Genomic DNA, 15413 nt, shown 5'->3' on the forward strand with positions numbered 1-15413 from the left:
TAATCTGGAAGGTCAAGAATTTCATCTCACTTTCCTTTGTGCTAATCGAACAAAAGTCATCACATTTCCCCCCAAACAACACATTTGAAATCGGATTATTCGGGGGGACAATCCCCCAGTTTCAAGATTGGAGGGGACATGTCCTCCTCATCCCCCCTGGGATTTGCGCCAGTGCTCTAACCACTTAACCACGAAGGAGCTCCTTATTACTCGTAACAAACTCTTTTAACATGTGGGACTGCTGTGGCTCAGTGGTAGAGCGTTCACCTCTGGTGCATGGGGTCCTTAGTTTGATCCCACCTCACGCCAAGTGAACTTTTTGGTGGACAAACACCATGTGCGTGGATTTTCTTGGAGTTCTCCCGTTTTCTCTTACTTTCTTCATTCCACCATTCCGTTTATTTCTTATCATCACCGTCTCCTTTAGCCTAGCCGCCATAAACGTTGGACGTAAAACGTAGACCGCCTTATGCAGAGTCGTTTTGAGGTATCACTAGCGTCATACTTAAGGCCTGACTCTGCAGGAAACATATGTTAGTCAAACTCTTTAGTATGGCACTAGTCCCGCGTCAAAATGACTCTGCACAAGGCCCAGAGATTTCATTTCATTCTTTCCATGCAGTTTTACTATACGGATCCATAGTATAAGTAATAATAGAAGTAGGAGTAGGGGTAGGGGTAGTAGTAGGAATAGGAACAGGTTAGAAGCCCCGAGGGATTCGTTGGGTTATATTCTCGACATAAAATGGGCAAATTAAAGACTTCCCCAAAAATTTGTCCGTACATTTTACAATTTGTGGATCCGTATAGTAAAACTGCACCATTTTTCTTTCAACATGTGTTTACCTACTATTTTAGGGCTTTATGCAGAGTCTTTCCGACGTGTGATTAGCCATACTAAAGAGTTCGTTTAACATACGTTTCCTGCAGTAGTCAGACATTTAGTACGACTCTAATCACATGCCAAAACGACTCTACAAAACTTATTTGACGACGAACTGACTTTTTTTTCTTGTATCTTTCTAGCGACTGAGCTCAAGCTACTTCTGGCAACACTGAGCATAAGAATAACAATTGAGAAGTGAATTACGCAGTAGCAGAAGGCATGTTTGTGTTGTGTGTAGTTATTAATATGTTACGAATTATACATGTAACTCGTAGAAGTCTTATGTAAAATATTTGCAGTTTGAAACATTCAATAATGTCAAGATTAATTGTGAAGAATCTACCTAAAAGTGTAAGTATCCTTCAGCAACAAGCTACTTCAATAAAGTTCAATTCAACTTTACGAAACATCTACGTGCTTATTTCTGAATGCAAGAGTGTATTTTACCTAATTATATATGAGTACATACTTCTTTCATCAGAATATCTATTTCTACTGCCTTATAACTTGTTTCTTATGGGAGAAGTTGCATTCCTGGGTGTATTAATTTAGGAAGGCTTAATCGTTACGGTTAATATCAATGATGTTAAGGTTTTAGGTCATAAGGCTCATTTTCAATTCGTGCAGGTCAAGTTTAGGTACACTACTCGAAGTAATTGTTAAAAAACGGTTATAGTTAAGGAGCCGCACTTCCCAATTAGAGAAGGACGAGAAACGCCATGCTTTCAGGAATTATTCATTGACTATCTAGGATGTTAAAAAGTAGGTAATAGACTGAGTTCTTGCCCTTGTACTTAGGGTGTTTAGGTAGTGCAACAGTAAGATGTATCCTCGTGCACGGGAGATGAGAAGTAGCTGTTCTTAACTATTACCTAAAAAACTATAATTCATTAATTTCCTTCTTATTGTCCTTCAAAAGTTTTGCGCTGAGGGCTAATATTTAGTAGCTATCTCTCCCAACATTGCATATGTAAGATTTCAGTGTGACGTACTTCACAAAATATAGCTGAGCGAGAAACACCGAGAGAAGGGGGTTAGAAGCTCCGCAGGGCCTTTTTTTTTTTTTTTTTTGCATATTTTTGGAACTGGGTGCCAGAATATTTTGCTTAAATTTCGCGTTTTCTTGCTATATTTTCTGTGTCTTTAATGGTGTAGGCTAGGGTAGGTTAGCTTATGTTATATTAGTACTTTATTTATTACACTTACATGACATCAACACATTTCTCCTGTAAGCATGGTGATTTTACCTGATTTTGGCCCCCCAGTTCCAAAATTATCCCCCGTTTTTTTTCTACCTTTATCACAGTTTAGAGAAAGACAAGATACTTGGTTCTGGAGCCATGAAACGAGTTGACAGAGATACTAAATGCCATCCGCGCTGGGCGACATGACAATACCCTACTTAGCATAGGTGTAATTCTGCAGGGTCACCAGAAGTAATTGTAGAAAAAATACAAGTCTTTCAGGTTTTGCGTATAAATACAGTGTCGACATATGCCTTAAAAATTACAGTGCAAAAACAGTAACCAACATGCGCAAGGTGTTCACTAAAGCACGAATTCTAATTGTGTAAGCTTATTGACCTGCGCAGGGGTTGGTCCGAAGTGTGCTGGAGCATTAGCGACAGTGGGTATATGTATAAGCAAAGGTAGTGAAAACATTCGGTTTTTCGCAGTGATAAGAGTTCCTATAGCACTTGTAATGGTTTCACACTAGTACCGCTACACATGTAAACGTAAAATCTAGCTTTTGTGCCCTGTGCAGAAATACTCCATCGGCGGAAAATAGTATCTAATAGTCATCTTTCATATGCATTCACATATTTTAATTATTGTGCAGCAGTTGTAATGACTTTATACTAGTAAACGTACACTTGTAAACGTAAATTACAACTGTATTACTTATTATTTAATTCTGCCGTCTGCAATAATTTGTTCCTTATAAACATTTCTTTGTATGCAAAGTAATGAATTTTACTATAAAGTTTCCAAAATGTGATAGGCTTAAACTAGAACAGCATCTTTATTTTATTTATTTATTTTCAGGAGAGCAAAAATTAACTTCTGGATTCAATTTACATCTTTGCATGATTATTATGGTACCAGATGATATCATAACTGTTTATCTGCACCACGAAAAATCACTCCCACAAATAACTAATACGCATAAGCATTTTTAAAAATTATCTGATTTGCAGGTTACATCATTTCACTTTATAGGCATTTGTGGCTTAAGATAATGAACGAATATTTTTTTACATTAATATAACCAATGTAATTATGATTTTATAATTGTTTTATGAACATGTAAAAGATTATAAGGTTCTGTTATGTAAATGTAGATTCAGTGTCCTTTGTTCAGTCTTGTTTTTTTACATTTAACCTTCCTCGTTCGTTTGATTTATGGAGTCCAAAACAATAATGTCCAATAAATTATTCAAATAAAACTTAAGAGCAAATTACTTCCGTAAATACTGAACATGAAACACTGACTCAATATACAATCTTTTCGGTTTTTTTTTTTTTTTTTTTAATCTAGAATACATCATCAGTTTGCTCACTGTGTATCATGCATGGTCTTCTTCATCTTTTCATTTAAAGAGTTCGGAGCATCGTTTCTCTTGAGAAATATTTTGTGCTCCTTATGGTATCTGAAGGAAATTTCTACTTCTACACACAAAGCATTCAGATCTTTATATTTTTGTATTGGTATTGGGAGACGGTTAGAATAAAGGCCTCTCAACTGATAACTTTTTTTTTTTTTTTTTATCTCTCTAGAGTCTTAAACGAATTGGCATCTGCGAATCTTCAAAAATCACTGACTATATCAGTCATTTCATTCTCGAACTGTGCCGCTCTTATGAGCTGTACATAAGTAAAGATTAGGCAGACGCAATGTGCGCAATAATCTTCAACAATGTAAATATCAAAATAATAATTGTGGAAGTAAACAGTTTTAACTCAGACATTCTGGGGCTTAATGCAAAGAAATGAAATGAAATGCTATCTTTGAGTTTTACGTCCCACGGATATACCGTGTAGGCTAAAGGAGACGGTGACCTGCAGTTTCTCACGGTGCAATTTCACACGGTGCTCATTATCGTGAAATTTCGCACGGTCCTGTTTATCGGATTAATCATTCTGCAGGTGTCGTGCATTTTCACACGGTCTATCTGTCAGTCACATGATTCATCCTGAAACAGCTTCCACTATATGGAAAGGAAGGACACAAAACAAATGTGAACCAAGAACAGAAGAAGAGCAAATAGAAGTTAAAATAAATACGAACAATTGCAATTAATACTAGAGGAGGAGAGCTTAGAAAATGTTTCACTTCCATGAAAAGAATAATCAAAATAACCGGAAATAAAAATAACTAAGAACAAGACAGAACGCAAGATAAGCAAACAAAAGTTATGGTAAAGAAACGAGAGAAGATAATAACCTAAACAATATGAAATTCAAGTAAATAAGATAAAATAATAACAAAAACTATCGCAAATTGGAATAGATGAAAACAAAAAAGAATAACAAATGAAAATAAATAAAAACAGAAAAGGAACAATCAATAATTGTAACAATTAGAAATAGAAGATAGAACAATCGCAAATTAAAATAAATATATAATAAAGTATGCAGCACATCAAAGAATTCAGCCAGGAAGTTCAAAAAGCGAAAAAATAAAATAAAATAAAAATGTGCCAGCCCCAGAGAATAGAAAAACGTTCTGATTTGTGAAACACAAAACATTAGCCTCATACTCCAAGACGGTTTAAAGAAGACCCTTGTTATCTTGTTATTTTCCGAGCGAACAACACATCGTTAAGATGGAATTTTCATACTTCTGTACATCGTTAACCCATTTTGTACAATACATAGTTTATTATTCCAGTTTTAGAGATGGGCAGGAGCAAGTTCGTGTGAGTTTTTTTTTTTTTTTTTTTTTTAAACTTGCCTCGAAACAAACATCTGAGCTCAACTCGAGAACTCGGCTCGAAAAATTTCCTCCAACTCGACCCGAATTCAGGTCAGGTTTCGAGTCGAGTTGAACCAAATCCTGGTGTAGTTTCAAGTACTCTCTTCAAATATCCTATATAGAGAATATAATGATTATCAATGATATTACTACTGCTACAATTTATTATTATTATTATTATTATTATTATTATTATTATTATTATTATTATTATTATTATTATTATTATTACGACACAGCGTATAAACAGAAAGGACAGGTGGTTTATATTTGAATACCATAAACTAGTTGACTACCGACCTCGTTAATCATGAAGTCTAGGATTGAAGGACATCGTTCACGAGGTTATCGGTTTGAGTTCCGGGGGAGCAAATATTCGGGCTCGAGAAAGAAATTGTTAAAAGTTATAGGACGTAGAGCAAAAATGTTCAAAACTGCTCGGACCGGGTTTAGGGGTGTCAACGGCTCGAGTGGCTCGGGTCACAGCTCGTTCACTATCGAGTCGAACCGAGAAGAGAGTCGAGCTTACAACTCACCCAACCAAGGTGGCTAGAGCCCTCGGCCCTGTTGAGCCGAACCCAGCCGATGGCTCACCTGAACCGAACCTAACCGAGCTGATGGCTCACCCCAACCGAGCGGCTCGAGCCATGGACTCGTTTCAACCCAAGCCATGGGTTTAATTGAGCCGAGCCGATAGTTCATCCCAACCGAATCGACTAGTTGTTCACTCAGTTGAACCGAGCAGAGCCGGTTGACATCACTACTCGGGTTGGGCTTCTGCTTGGGCTGAACAATCCGACCGTGCAGATCTCAGCTTTGATGGTAAGAACTACAATATATACTTACAGTGGTGCTCACGACATTTGAGGCTGTTTCGTTATAAAAATCTATTGTCGTCTCGTTATCGCGACGAGACGAGATGCCAGCAGTGTCCCCTCTTGTGAGCAACACTGAAAGTATTCAACATTACTGCTTCAAATCTCATGGTTTCACTTTCTAGCCTAATCAGATCATGATTTCAAACCGAGTTAAAATGAGCTCAGCGAGCGAGCTATTTATCAAACTGTACTCGAGAAAATTATATTTGACTCGACTCGAAACTCGACTTGAGTTCGAGTCGAGTTTTAGCTCGACTCGTTCCCATCCTTAAGCCCAAGCTTCTCAAGCATTTGTTTAAAGTCCACGCCATTTCCTAGTTTTTCCAAGACTAATTGCAATCTGGTCAAGATGGATGTGAGTTGATTTTCTAGGCTTCTCCGGATTGCAATTTTTAAACCCTGTCTTGCAAAAGCATGAAAACTAGACGTCGCAGCTGCTTTAGTACACTCGCAAACTTCAAGATACCTGGCGTACTCTGAGATATGCTGCGGTTTAACTTATTGCGGCACCCCTCCACTGGATTGTTTGTTCTGTGTCTTTGACCATTGGAGTTCTGTATTTCTCTGAATGTTTGGAATGTCCAATGTCCATCCATTGATCGATGAAATAATCGTTTAACTCTTCGATTTTCTGGCCAGAAGGTCAGTCCTCCATGACGATGAGCCAACCTTCATCGATCCTGCTTGATGGTATTGATGTTAAGGCATTACACATACGACCATGATGACGTACATCTTTACTGTGGAGGTATTTTTCAACGAGACTTAAAAAAACTTCTACCAGATGCTGTAGTTAGCTAACAGCAGCCGGAAACCTGTGAATTAGAACACACCGCACGCAATGCATTGATTGCAACAAGCTCAAAATCCACTTTCAGCACTCGAGATTCGTTCTGGCCAGACTACATTTTAAGAAATGCAAACAGTTCCTTGTGTGTTTGTTCTATTTTATCTGACATCAATGCATACGCGACTGGTATAACCAATGTCTTACCATGTGTGGTTCCTATATCTGAATGTATGGTGTACAATTGGGAAAAATACAGGAAGCTACTATTAATTCAATTGTTAGTATTTATTTTAACTTGTGTTTGTTATTTTTCTCTTCTTACTTAGTTGACTTTCGTTCTGTCCCCCCCCCCCTTAATAGTAAAAGCGGTTTCAGAATGAATCACATGATTGACAGGTGGACCGTGTGAAAATGCACCACACCTGCAGAATGATTAATCTAATAAGAAAGACTGTGCGAAATTGCTCGATAATGAGCACCGTGTGAAACTGCACCGTACGAAATTACACGGAATCAAGGAGACTATGATGATGAGAAATGAATGAAATAGTGGAATGAAGAAAGGGGTGGCAGCGAGAGAACGCTGAGAAAACTCACTCACACAGGTAATGCAAAGAGTTCAGTCAGTTGTAACTATATAAAATAATGTATGCACAAAGGTGCACATAAGACATTTTACCTGCATAATGCTTAATGGCATGATGTTTACACACAGAGTTGTAAAAAACTGTGCAAAAAAAAAAAAAAAAAAAAAAAAAGTGGGTTTTATTAAGCAAAATTGGATTTTATTAAATTTTGTACGTCCTACTTAAGATATCACTTAAACATTCTTGTTCTATTGTACACATTTGAAATAAAACTATTCAATTCCTTTGTCGCACAGAGCAAATCCATGGAGAGACATCCGCGTTTTGTGGGATACACTTTGCGTTTGCTTATTTTTCGATTTCTCGAATGGAAATAGACACTATTATACTCAGGATTCACGAACTAGCAGTCCTGACAGAAGATTATTTCAACTTCCCTCAAAGCAAGTCAGGCACGTACTAGAATAGCATCTCAAGTCAGGACTGGAAGAAAGCACCTTTACTAACCCTTCTGGCACACGCATATCAAAAATTATCATCCCCTATAACCTGTATGCTTGCTTCAAAGTGATTTTTTTCTTATCTCCAGAGGGCGTAATGTTATAACAAAATGCATTTTCCGCCCTTTTCGTTTGATGATATTCCTGAGTGATAAAGCCCCTTCAAGTATGAACTTGAAACGAAGCTACGTGTTTTAGGGTAGCGTAGAAATGTGGACGGAAAAGGAAACGGTACTTTAGGTCCACAGTTCATGCGCATAAAATAAGTTCTTATTATATGAAAATTATAGCATTTTATCCCTTCTTACACCCAGAAAATTTTATATGATTTAGTTCTGAGCCAATCAAAGGAAATTAATAATCCGTTAGCTGGTATTTATGTTGGTTTATTGCATTTTCATTAGCGAGTGATAATTAGAAAGTTAAATTTGAGTGTAGTGTGTGGTATATTAGAAGGATAAGTGTGTTGTTACTGGGTTCGATTCTCATTTGTAGTGTCAAACAGGATTGAGAAATATATTTTCCTTGTAAGTATTCTAAATATTTCAACGAAATTTGGCATAGACATTACGTATAGGTCATTGTATTTTTCAAGGTAAATTATATTCTTATATCGCTCCATCCGTATTTATCCAAAATTTCCCTTTTTTCGTACATTTCGTACATTAAATTCCCCGTATTTCGTACATTCGTCATGCTCATGGTGCCATTTGAAAGCGTGTTCCATTCTGAAGAAAATCACGTATTAATCATGATATTTGGATAAATAGTTCTGTGTTTGGGAACATATATATATATATATATATAGAGAGTGATCCAAGAATGTAGAAACACCCAGATAAAATGCGATTTAGAACAAATGCAAAAGTAACACAGTAAGTTAGTAGTACAGCTGTGGGGAAAACTTTACGGACATGTAATGTTGATGGCTGCCAACTTCAAATCCGTAACTTTGAATTTAATTTAATTTTCTTAAGTGGGTATGTTGTGGTGCCTAGTTTTCATCTGAAATTTTCCCAGGAATTCAATGCTCTGTTTGTTTATGCTTTATCACTTGCCATAACAAAGTATCGTAAAATTTCCTAATACTTACCACTAATGCTCATTCAGTGGCTATGTACACATACACAAGGGCACTGCTGGAGCAGGCTACATGGTCCTTTAATCCCCGCTCTTGGAGTCGAAGTAGTGTGTTGGGGAGTTGCTCATACTGTGAGGGTTGATCTTACGCCAACGGCGCCATATTCAAGCCGCGGTAGTGGTTCAGAGCCCACGTTGATAGTACAAGGGGTGTTCAAGTCAATTCAGGGCTTACTGTAATAAGGATTTAGATTTCTGAGCATCTATGGCCATTTACGGATATCCGTCACGTGTAAGAGATAACGTCCCTCGGCGAGCACACTATCCGGGGAAAGGGAAGGAAGAAAGGATTGGAGAAGGAAGGAAGTGGCCTGGGACCTATATGTTAGGTACCACCCCGGCATTTGCCTGGTGTGAATGAGAAAAAAACCTCTTTCAGGATGGCTGGCCTGATAAACCTTTTTACACTTTTCCGATCGAGTGCCCCCACCGGGAATCGAACCCGGGACCGCTCGCACTGAAGGCGAAGGCGTTAACGACTACGCTACGCGGGGTCACTTACTGTAATAAGTAAAATAATAAATAGAAATATAATAAGAAGTGGAAACTGCATTATTTTTTCACATAAACCGCTGCTACAGTTATACATTTATTCCAGCGTTTAACTGATGTCTGGAAGGCTTTGGCATAGAAAGATTTGTTAGTACGTCTTAACCATTTTAGAGCAGCCTGTTTTACTTCATCGTCACTGTGGAAATGTTGACCTCCGAGAAATTCGTTTAGGGATCCAAAGAGGTGGAAATCACGTGGTGCTAAGTTCGAACTGTAAGGAGGATGTGGCAGTTCAGTGCAAACTTCAGCTCGTCTTTGTCGGTCAAAAGCAGAAAGCCTTCTTGCAATCCAGCATTTATTCACTTTTCGGAACAATAATTGGTTATGAATTATTGTCTTTACTATTAACGAAATATTACACACCTTTGCAATTTCACGGTGGGTTATGCGAGGATTGTCAATGATAAGCTGTTCAACGCACTGAATGTTCCCGTGAAAACTGTTGTGAACTGGGATCCACCACGACTGGGATCGTCAGCGACAGACGTACGGTCGTCTTTGAAGCGCTTGCACCATTCAAATGTCATTCTGGGGATAAGTGTCTCCACCGCATTCTGACTGGAGTTTTGTATCAATTTCAGTTGCATTTTTGCTCTTCTTCACTGAAAATTTCACCACAACGCGCTCCTCCGTGTACACATTCAGACTGTTCTCCACCATCTTAATACTCTCTGGACTGGCGCGCGAAATGAGTCCCACCACCAAGCAGTAACGGGACATAGTTACCAGTCCAGACTGCAAATAATTCATTGTTGAAAACTTATCGTATATATGTTCTATCGGATATATATCGGATGTTCTAAAAAATGGTGCCCACGAACCACAGATCACTATTATACAGGTCAAAATAAAGCGAAAATGTTATATGATGATATGCCCTCCGGGGCTTCCTTTAGCTGCTATGGGGAATCAAAATTTCACAATATGGCAACGTCGCATATTAACTTAGAGCCATTAGCAGTACTGTACGAATACAAGAAGCAGTGGAATCGATTGCTATACTCACAAGTAATGCTAGTGTCAATCAATATCAACTTTAGCTGCCATCTGGAAAGAATCAATATAACTATTTGATAGATTGGTAGATATAATCTATGGTTCTTTATTTGTGACGTTGCCACAGTGTGCAATTTGTGTCTCCAGACGAGGACTCGAAAAGTATAGAAATATATATTTTTTGGTTTATTTTGACTTGTAGAATAGTGCTTTGTGGTCCGTGGGTGCTATTTTTAGAACACCCGATATATATTTATACATGTAAAATCTTCCACAGAACTGAATAAAATCTTATTCTACTGATGATGGATATTTGAAATACCTAAAAAGCATATAGAAAATAAAAGTTTTTAACATGTCTTGTTTTTTTTATTATTATTTTTATTTAATTTCCCCTTATATTTCGTTTCGTATGTTGAAGCCATCTTCTGAGGGAGAATTCGTTGAAGAAAATTGAGTTATTGAGTTCCCTAATTTATCTTCATCCGTATATGTGATGGATACTTCTTTTTCCTATGCGCTGCCAAATCCTTAAACAGTTATTCGCAACAGTTATAAAATATATTTGGTTATTTATCGGGCTATATATAAAAATATATTGCAGCGTAGGAAATTAAATATAAGGGAAGTTAAATAAGTAAACGCAAGGTATGTAGTGAACTTTTATTTTTTAAATGATATACATTTGCGTAAGTGAAAAAGAAAACCTTGACATATGTACTAGAAAGCTGTTATTTATTTGGTTGTCATTGGAATATGCATGTTAGTAACTTTCAAATTAATTTTAATAATAATAATAATAATAATAATAATAATAATGATAAAATTAGAGCTTCTTGAACGAGACCAAAAGTTGTGATAAACCTATCGGTGCAAATGGTTACCACAATATGTAAAGGATTTTCCTTTGAGATCCATTAACCAGTTGCATTTTCTAGTACTTGCATCGTTACCATTTGAGAAGTTCTTTTATCTGTTGAAGAACGTATTCACACACAATTTCGAAATTAATATCAAGAATTACATAACACTGAACTTTCAAGTAGTTGTTTTATAAAGAATGGAAACTAAAACACAATTTTATCATTCTACTTACAGGTTTATGCAATTCCTGAATACGAGTGCCGGATCCTGTAAAATTTACATAGCGAATAATGAAATTCATTTTATCTTTCTTTGATAAATCTTAAGTTGCATCAGTGATTAATGAGAAAAATAATTTCCTCTTTTAATTCCTTTCAACAAATTAACTTCTAAGTTTGAAGACAGCCAATGGATGATTTGATTTTGAATATCATTTCTGAGATACTTAATCTGGCCTTTGGGTAGACTGATTACCTGTGCCATTGTAGAATCATATTTAGCTAACAACTGTACGAGAGACAAACAATTTCCATCGTAGCTTCCCTCATGGTCTTTACTGCCTCTAAATGCTAATGTGAGTGTAATATCGAAAAGTCTCTCCAGAACCTGGGCATAAAACTTTGCTTCAAATTTCCTTTTCACTCTTCACATCAATGGATTCATCCATATTCGACTTGTCATAAAACAAACATGCTGAAATGTAATTTTGAGATTTGATTTGCTGATTGATTGATAAATAATCCTTTCCCAGTTTCTGATCCCTGTTTCCCATCTACTTGTACTTTCACCACCAGAGAATAAACATGGCAAGCAATATGCATAATTCAGTTTCTTTTAATATTTCAGACATTTTACCTTCAATGACTGCTCCGCTCTTAAAATTGTTTTGTAATACAAAGAGGAAAATCCTCCATTTTCATTTTCGGCAATGGACCATTTTGTTGACAAGATCCAGACTTGACAATAAAATGCTTAACCATTTCAGTAGTGTTGCAAACAATGTGCGGATAAGCTTATTTTTAAATCGCTCGAAAGTAAGATACATCTCGTGCGTCGTTGTCAGTTCTGGTAGCACATTACGTGGTTCAAGTAATTGAATTATTGTGAAATTATCATTCTTTTCAAGTGTCTTAAAAATTACTATTTATAGGCAAGATGAAGGGAACCTTTAAAAGCCTTTGGGCCCCTTAGGGTCCGTCCCCTCCGCAGGGCGGGGTTTTGCGGTTTATAGATCCGGCACTGCTGAATACTACTTGTACTTCCGAGCTTTCGACTCACAAATTCAAATGCGCAAATTAACCCCGCCATGTTGCAATCCTCGTTCCATCATTTATCGCGTGATTTTTGTTTCTGACAGGGTACTGCTCTACCTTGGGAAGATCGTTCTTTTTATTTTTCCTTCTCCTGTTGTTGTCGTCCGTGAACGGAGTGTTGGAAGTTCGAAAGTACAAGTGGTATTTAAGAATTGTGTAAACGTGTAAATATAACTATAATTAGAATTCCTGACTGAATGTGTCGTTAGAATGTCTAAGAGGTAATCTGTTTCTTTACATTAAATGAGGTTTCGTCAGAAGTCCACAGAACATGGCTTGTAAATTAAGATTTTTTTGTAGGGTAAGTACTTTTTAATGAATATTGAACATGTATCCTATTAAATCAAGTGGCATATATAATATTCTTATTTAATTCCAATAAATGATAATTTAATAGTCATTATTTTTTGTTTCTCCTTAGGTGACTGAAGAGAAGTTAAAGAATATATTCAGTGAGAAAGGTGTTGTTACAGACGTTCAGTTAAAATACACAAAAGATGGAAAGTTTAGACATTTTGGATTTGTGGGCTATAAAACAGAAGAAGAAGCTGAGGCCGCCCTGAAGTATTTCGATAACACTTGCATCAATGCAGCAAGAATTAAAGTTGAACAATGTTCGAAGTTAGGTTGGTTTCTTTTTAATTGTTGACTCCTTTATTATTGTTAGCATTAATTTAAAGTAATATATTTCAATATTGTTAGAATTAGTGGACTTGTATTGCTTAGTCAGAATCAGATATCTATATATAGCCTAACACCCTATATATAGCCCAGATATCTATATATATATTTTTTTATTTTATTTATTTATTAAACAAATTCCCAGATACAGCATAACTTTGCCATTTTACACAGGGACATGCTAACAAAAGAAAGAAAAAGAAAACAAGACAACAATAACAACAACATAGAAAAAAGAGTGTAAAAGTAAAACTATTCCGTCAAAGCTCGTTTAATTGCTCTTTCAAACACTGCGCAGCTCGAAAAAATGTCCACATCAGTTGTTACTTGATTATAACAGTTTGGTATTCTATAAAAAAGAGACCTCTGTATAATAGCCAACCTAGGACGGGCAAGATGAAATAGGTGGGTATTCCGGGTGATGCGGGAAGGGACACGTAAGGATAGTTCCTGAAGTAATATTTCCGATCTTAAGCTTCCATTAACTATTTTATGTAGATATTTCAGGTCAGAGATAATTCTGCGTACTTCAGGAGTCTGAATATTAAGATGTCGCAAGAGCTCCTTCTTAGATAATATTCGAAGTGCAGGAACACGAAAACGGACTATAGCGATGAAGAAATTGAGAACAGAATCAAGTCTGGAGAGATGTGTAGGTGCTGCCATGGCCCATATGGGAGAGCAGTATTCGATCTTGGGCGCTATTAAAGTCTTATAAAAAGTTGCTAATGAAGAAACAGTGCGTAGTTCGGTGAATCGATAAAGAAGTCCCAACATGCGCATTGAATTCTTTAGTATTGAGGATATGTGGTCAGAGAAGGTGAGTTTTGAATCAAAGATGACACCAAGATCGTTATGACTAGCAGAATGTGTGATAGGGGAATCATTGATATGGTATGTGGAGGGAACAGGAGACTTTTTCAAAGTAATAGTAATACTGTCACACTTCTTACTGTTGAGTTTCAAGTGCCACATTTCACACCAGCCTGTAAGGTAATTTGTGTCTTCCTGTAGAGCAATTGTGTCATGGAGACACGATATTTCTCTGTATAACTTACAATCGTCAGCAAAAAGCAGAAGGCCACTAGGTTGAGCTGATAAGTGCGTGTAGAGATCATCCATATACAGGACAAACAGCAGAGGCCCAAGTACACTCCCCTGGGGCACCCCTGAGATCACGGGTTGGGGGTTAGAAGTCGCCCCTGAAAGAACAACTCTCTGTTTACGGTCCTTCAAGTAGCTTGTGATTAGAGAGAGAAATTTGCCATGTACATTAAATCTATTGGAGAGTTTATGAAGAAGATGAATGTGACTGACAGAATCAAAGGCCTTCGAGAGATCAAAGTAGATAACATCTAATTGAGTATTGTTATTCATACATTTGACTGCACAGGAAAGAAGAGTACTTAAGTTTGAGAGACTTGAGCTTTTCGGTAGAAAGCCGTGCTGAGAACTATGGATGTAAGGTGAGGTGAATTTAAGTAGCCTGTCTTTGATTATGATTTCGCAGATAATTGATATTACAGAAAGAAGAGATTTTTTTTTCGGATTTTTAAAAGTTTTAAATACAATATAAATACTCGCTTGACCTCTGCTCTTGCGTAAGGTCTGGCGTCAGTTGTTTTTCAAATTTAAATATTGCGTTAAAATGTAAATCTGAATGTAATGTGCAATTGTACTTATTTCTGAATGTAATTCTTTGTCCTTCGAATTAATAAGCAACCTGTCATAAGAGATGGAAATGTTGATACGAGAAGAAATGCCAAAAAAAACATAGAAGTTAAGCTGTGTCTCACAATTTTGAAATTTGTTCGAAGTGCCTATATAGCTAACTAAGTATAACTAAATTTAGAATGCCATTTTCTACTTTGTATCGAGTTGTCCCTATCCAAATTATTTATCATGATTATTATTAGTATATAATGAACCATTTCTTATATTCTTTATTTCCTCGTTAATGATATTTTAAATCTTGAATGTTATATATTATTCTACATGCTCAAATGACCCGAACTGTGTTATATTCATCCGTTAGAGAGTAGTGACACTCACCAAGTTTATGTTCGTGCTACAACCTGTACTTTGGCTTTAGATAAAAGAAATATAATTGTGAGTTGAAAACATATAAAAGATGTTACAAATGATGGCCCTGTGTAAGGATCATTGGGAAGAAATACAGTCACTTTGGTGAATAAATGTAATTTTGTCAAAATTTGTGCTTAAAAAAATCTCAAGGAATCTTATAAAGATA

At 36.6% G+C, this 15413-nt stretch overlaps 1 protein-coding gene across 1 annotated transcript in view; it reads left to right on the forward strand.

Annotated features, from left to right (window-relative positions):
* The first annotated feature begins 1072 nt into the window (after positions 1–1072).
* LOC145694706 (putative RNA-binding protein 19) overlaps positions 1073–15413 on the forward strand; it is a 58712-nt gene continuing 44371 nt past the window's right edge. The window contains exons 1-2 of the mRNA XM_081771232.1: positions 1073–1237; positions 12903–13107. Coding sequence (XP_081627358.1) covers positions 1202–1237; positions 12903–13107 — 241 coding nt within the window. The 5' untranslated portion in view covers positions 1073–1201. The remainder of the gene's footprint in view (positions 1238–12902; positions 13108–15413) is intronic.

This window comes from Thermobia domestica, chromosome 9, assembly GCF_964235325.1.
Source record: "Thermobia domestica chromosome 9, izTheDome1.hap1.1, whole genome shotgun sequence".
In the NCBI taxonomy this organism is placed as follows: domain Eukaryota; kingdom Metazoa; phylum Arthropoda; class Insecta; order Zygentoma; family Lepismatidae; genus Thermobia; species Thermobia domestica.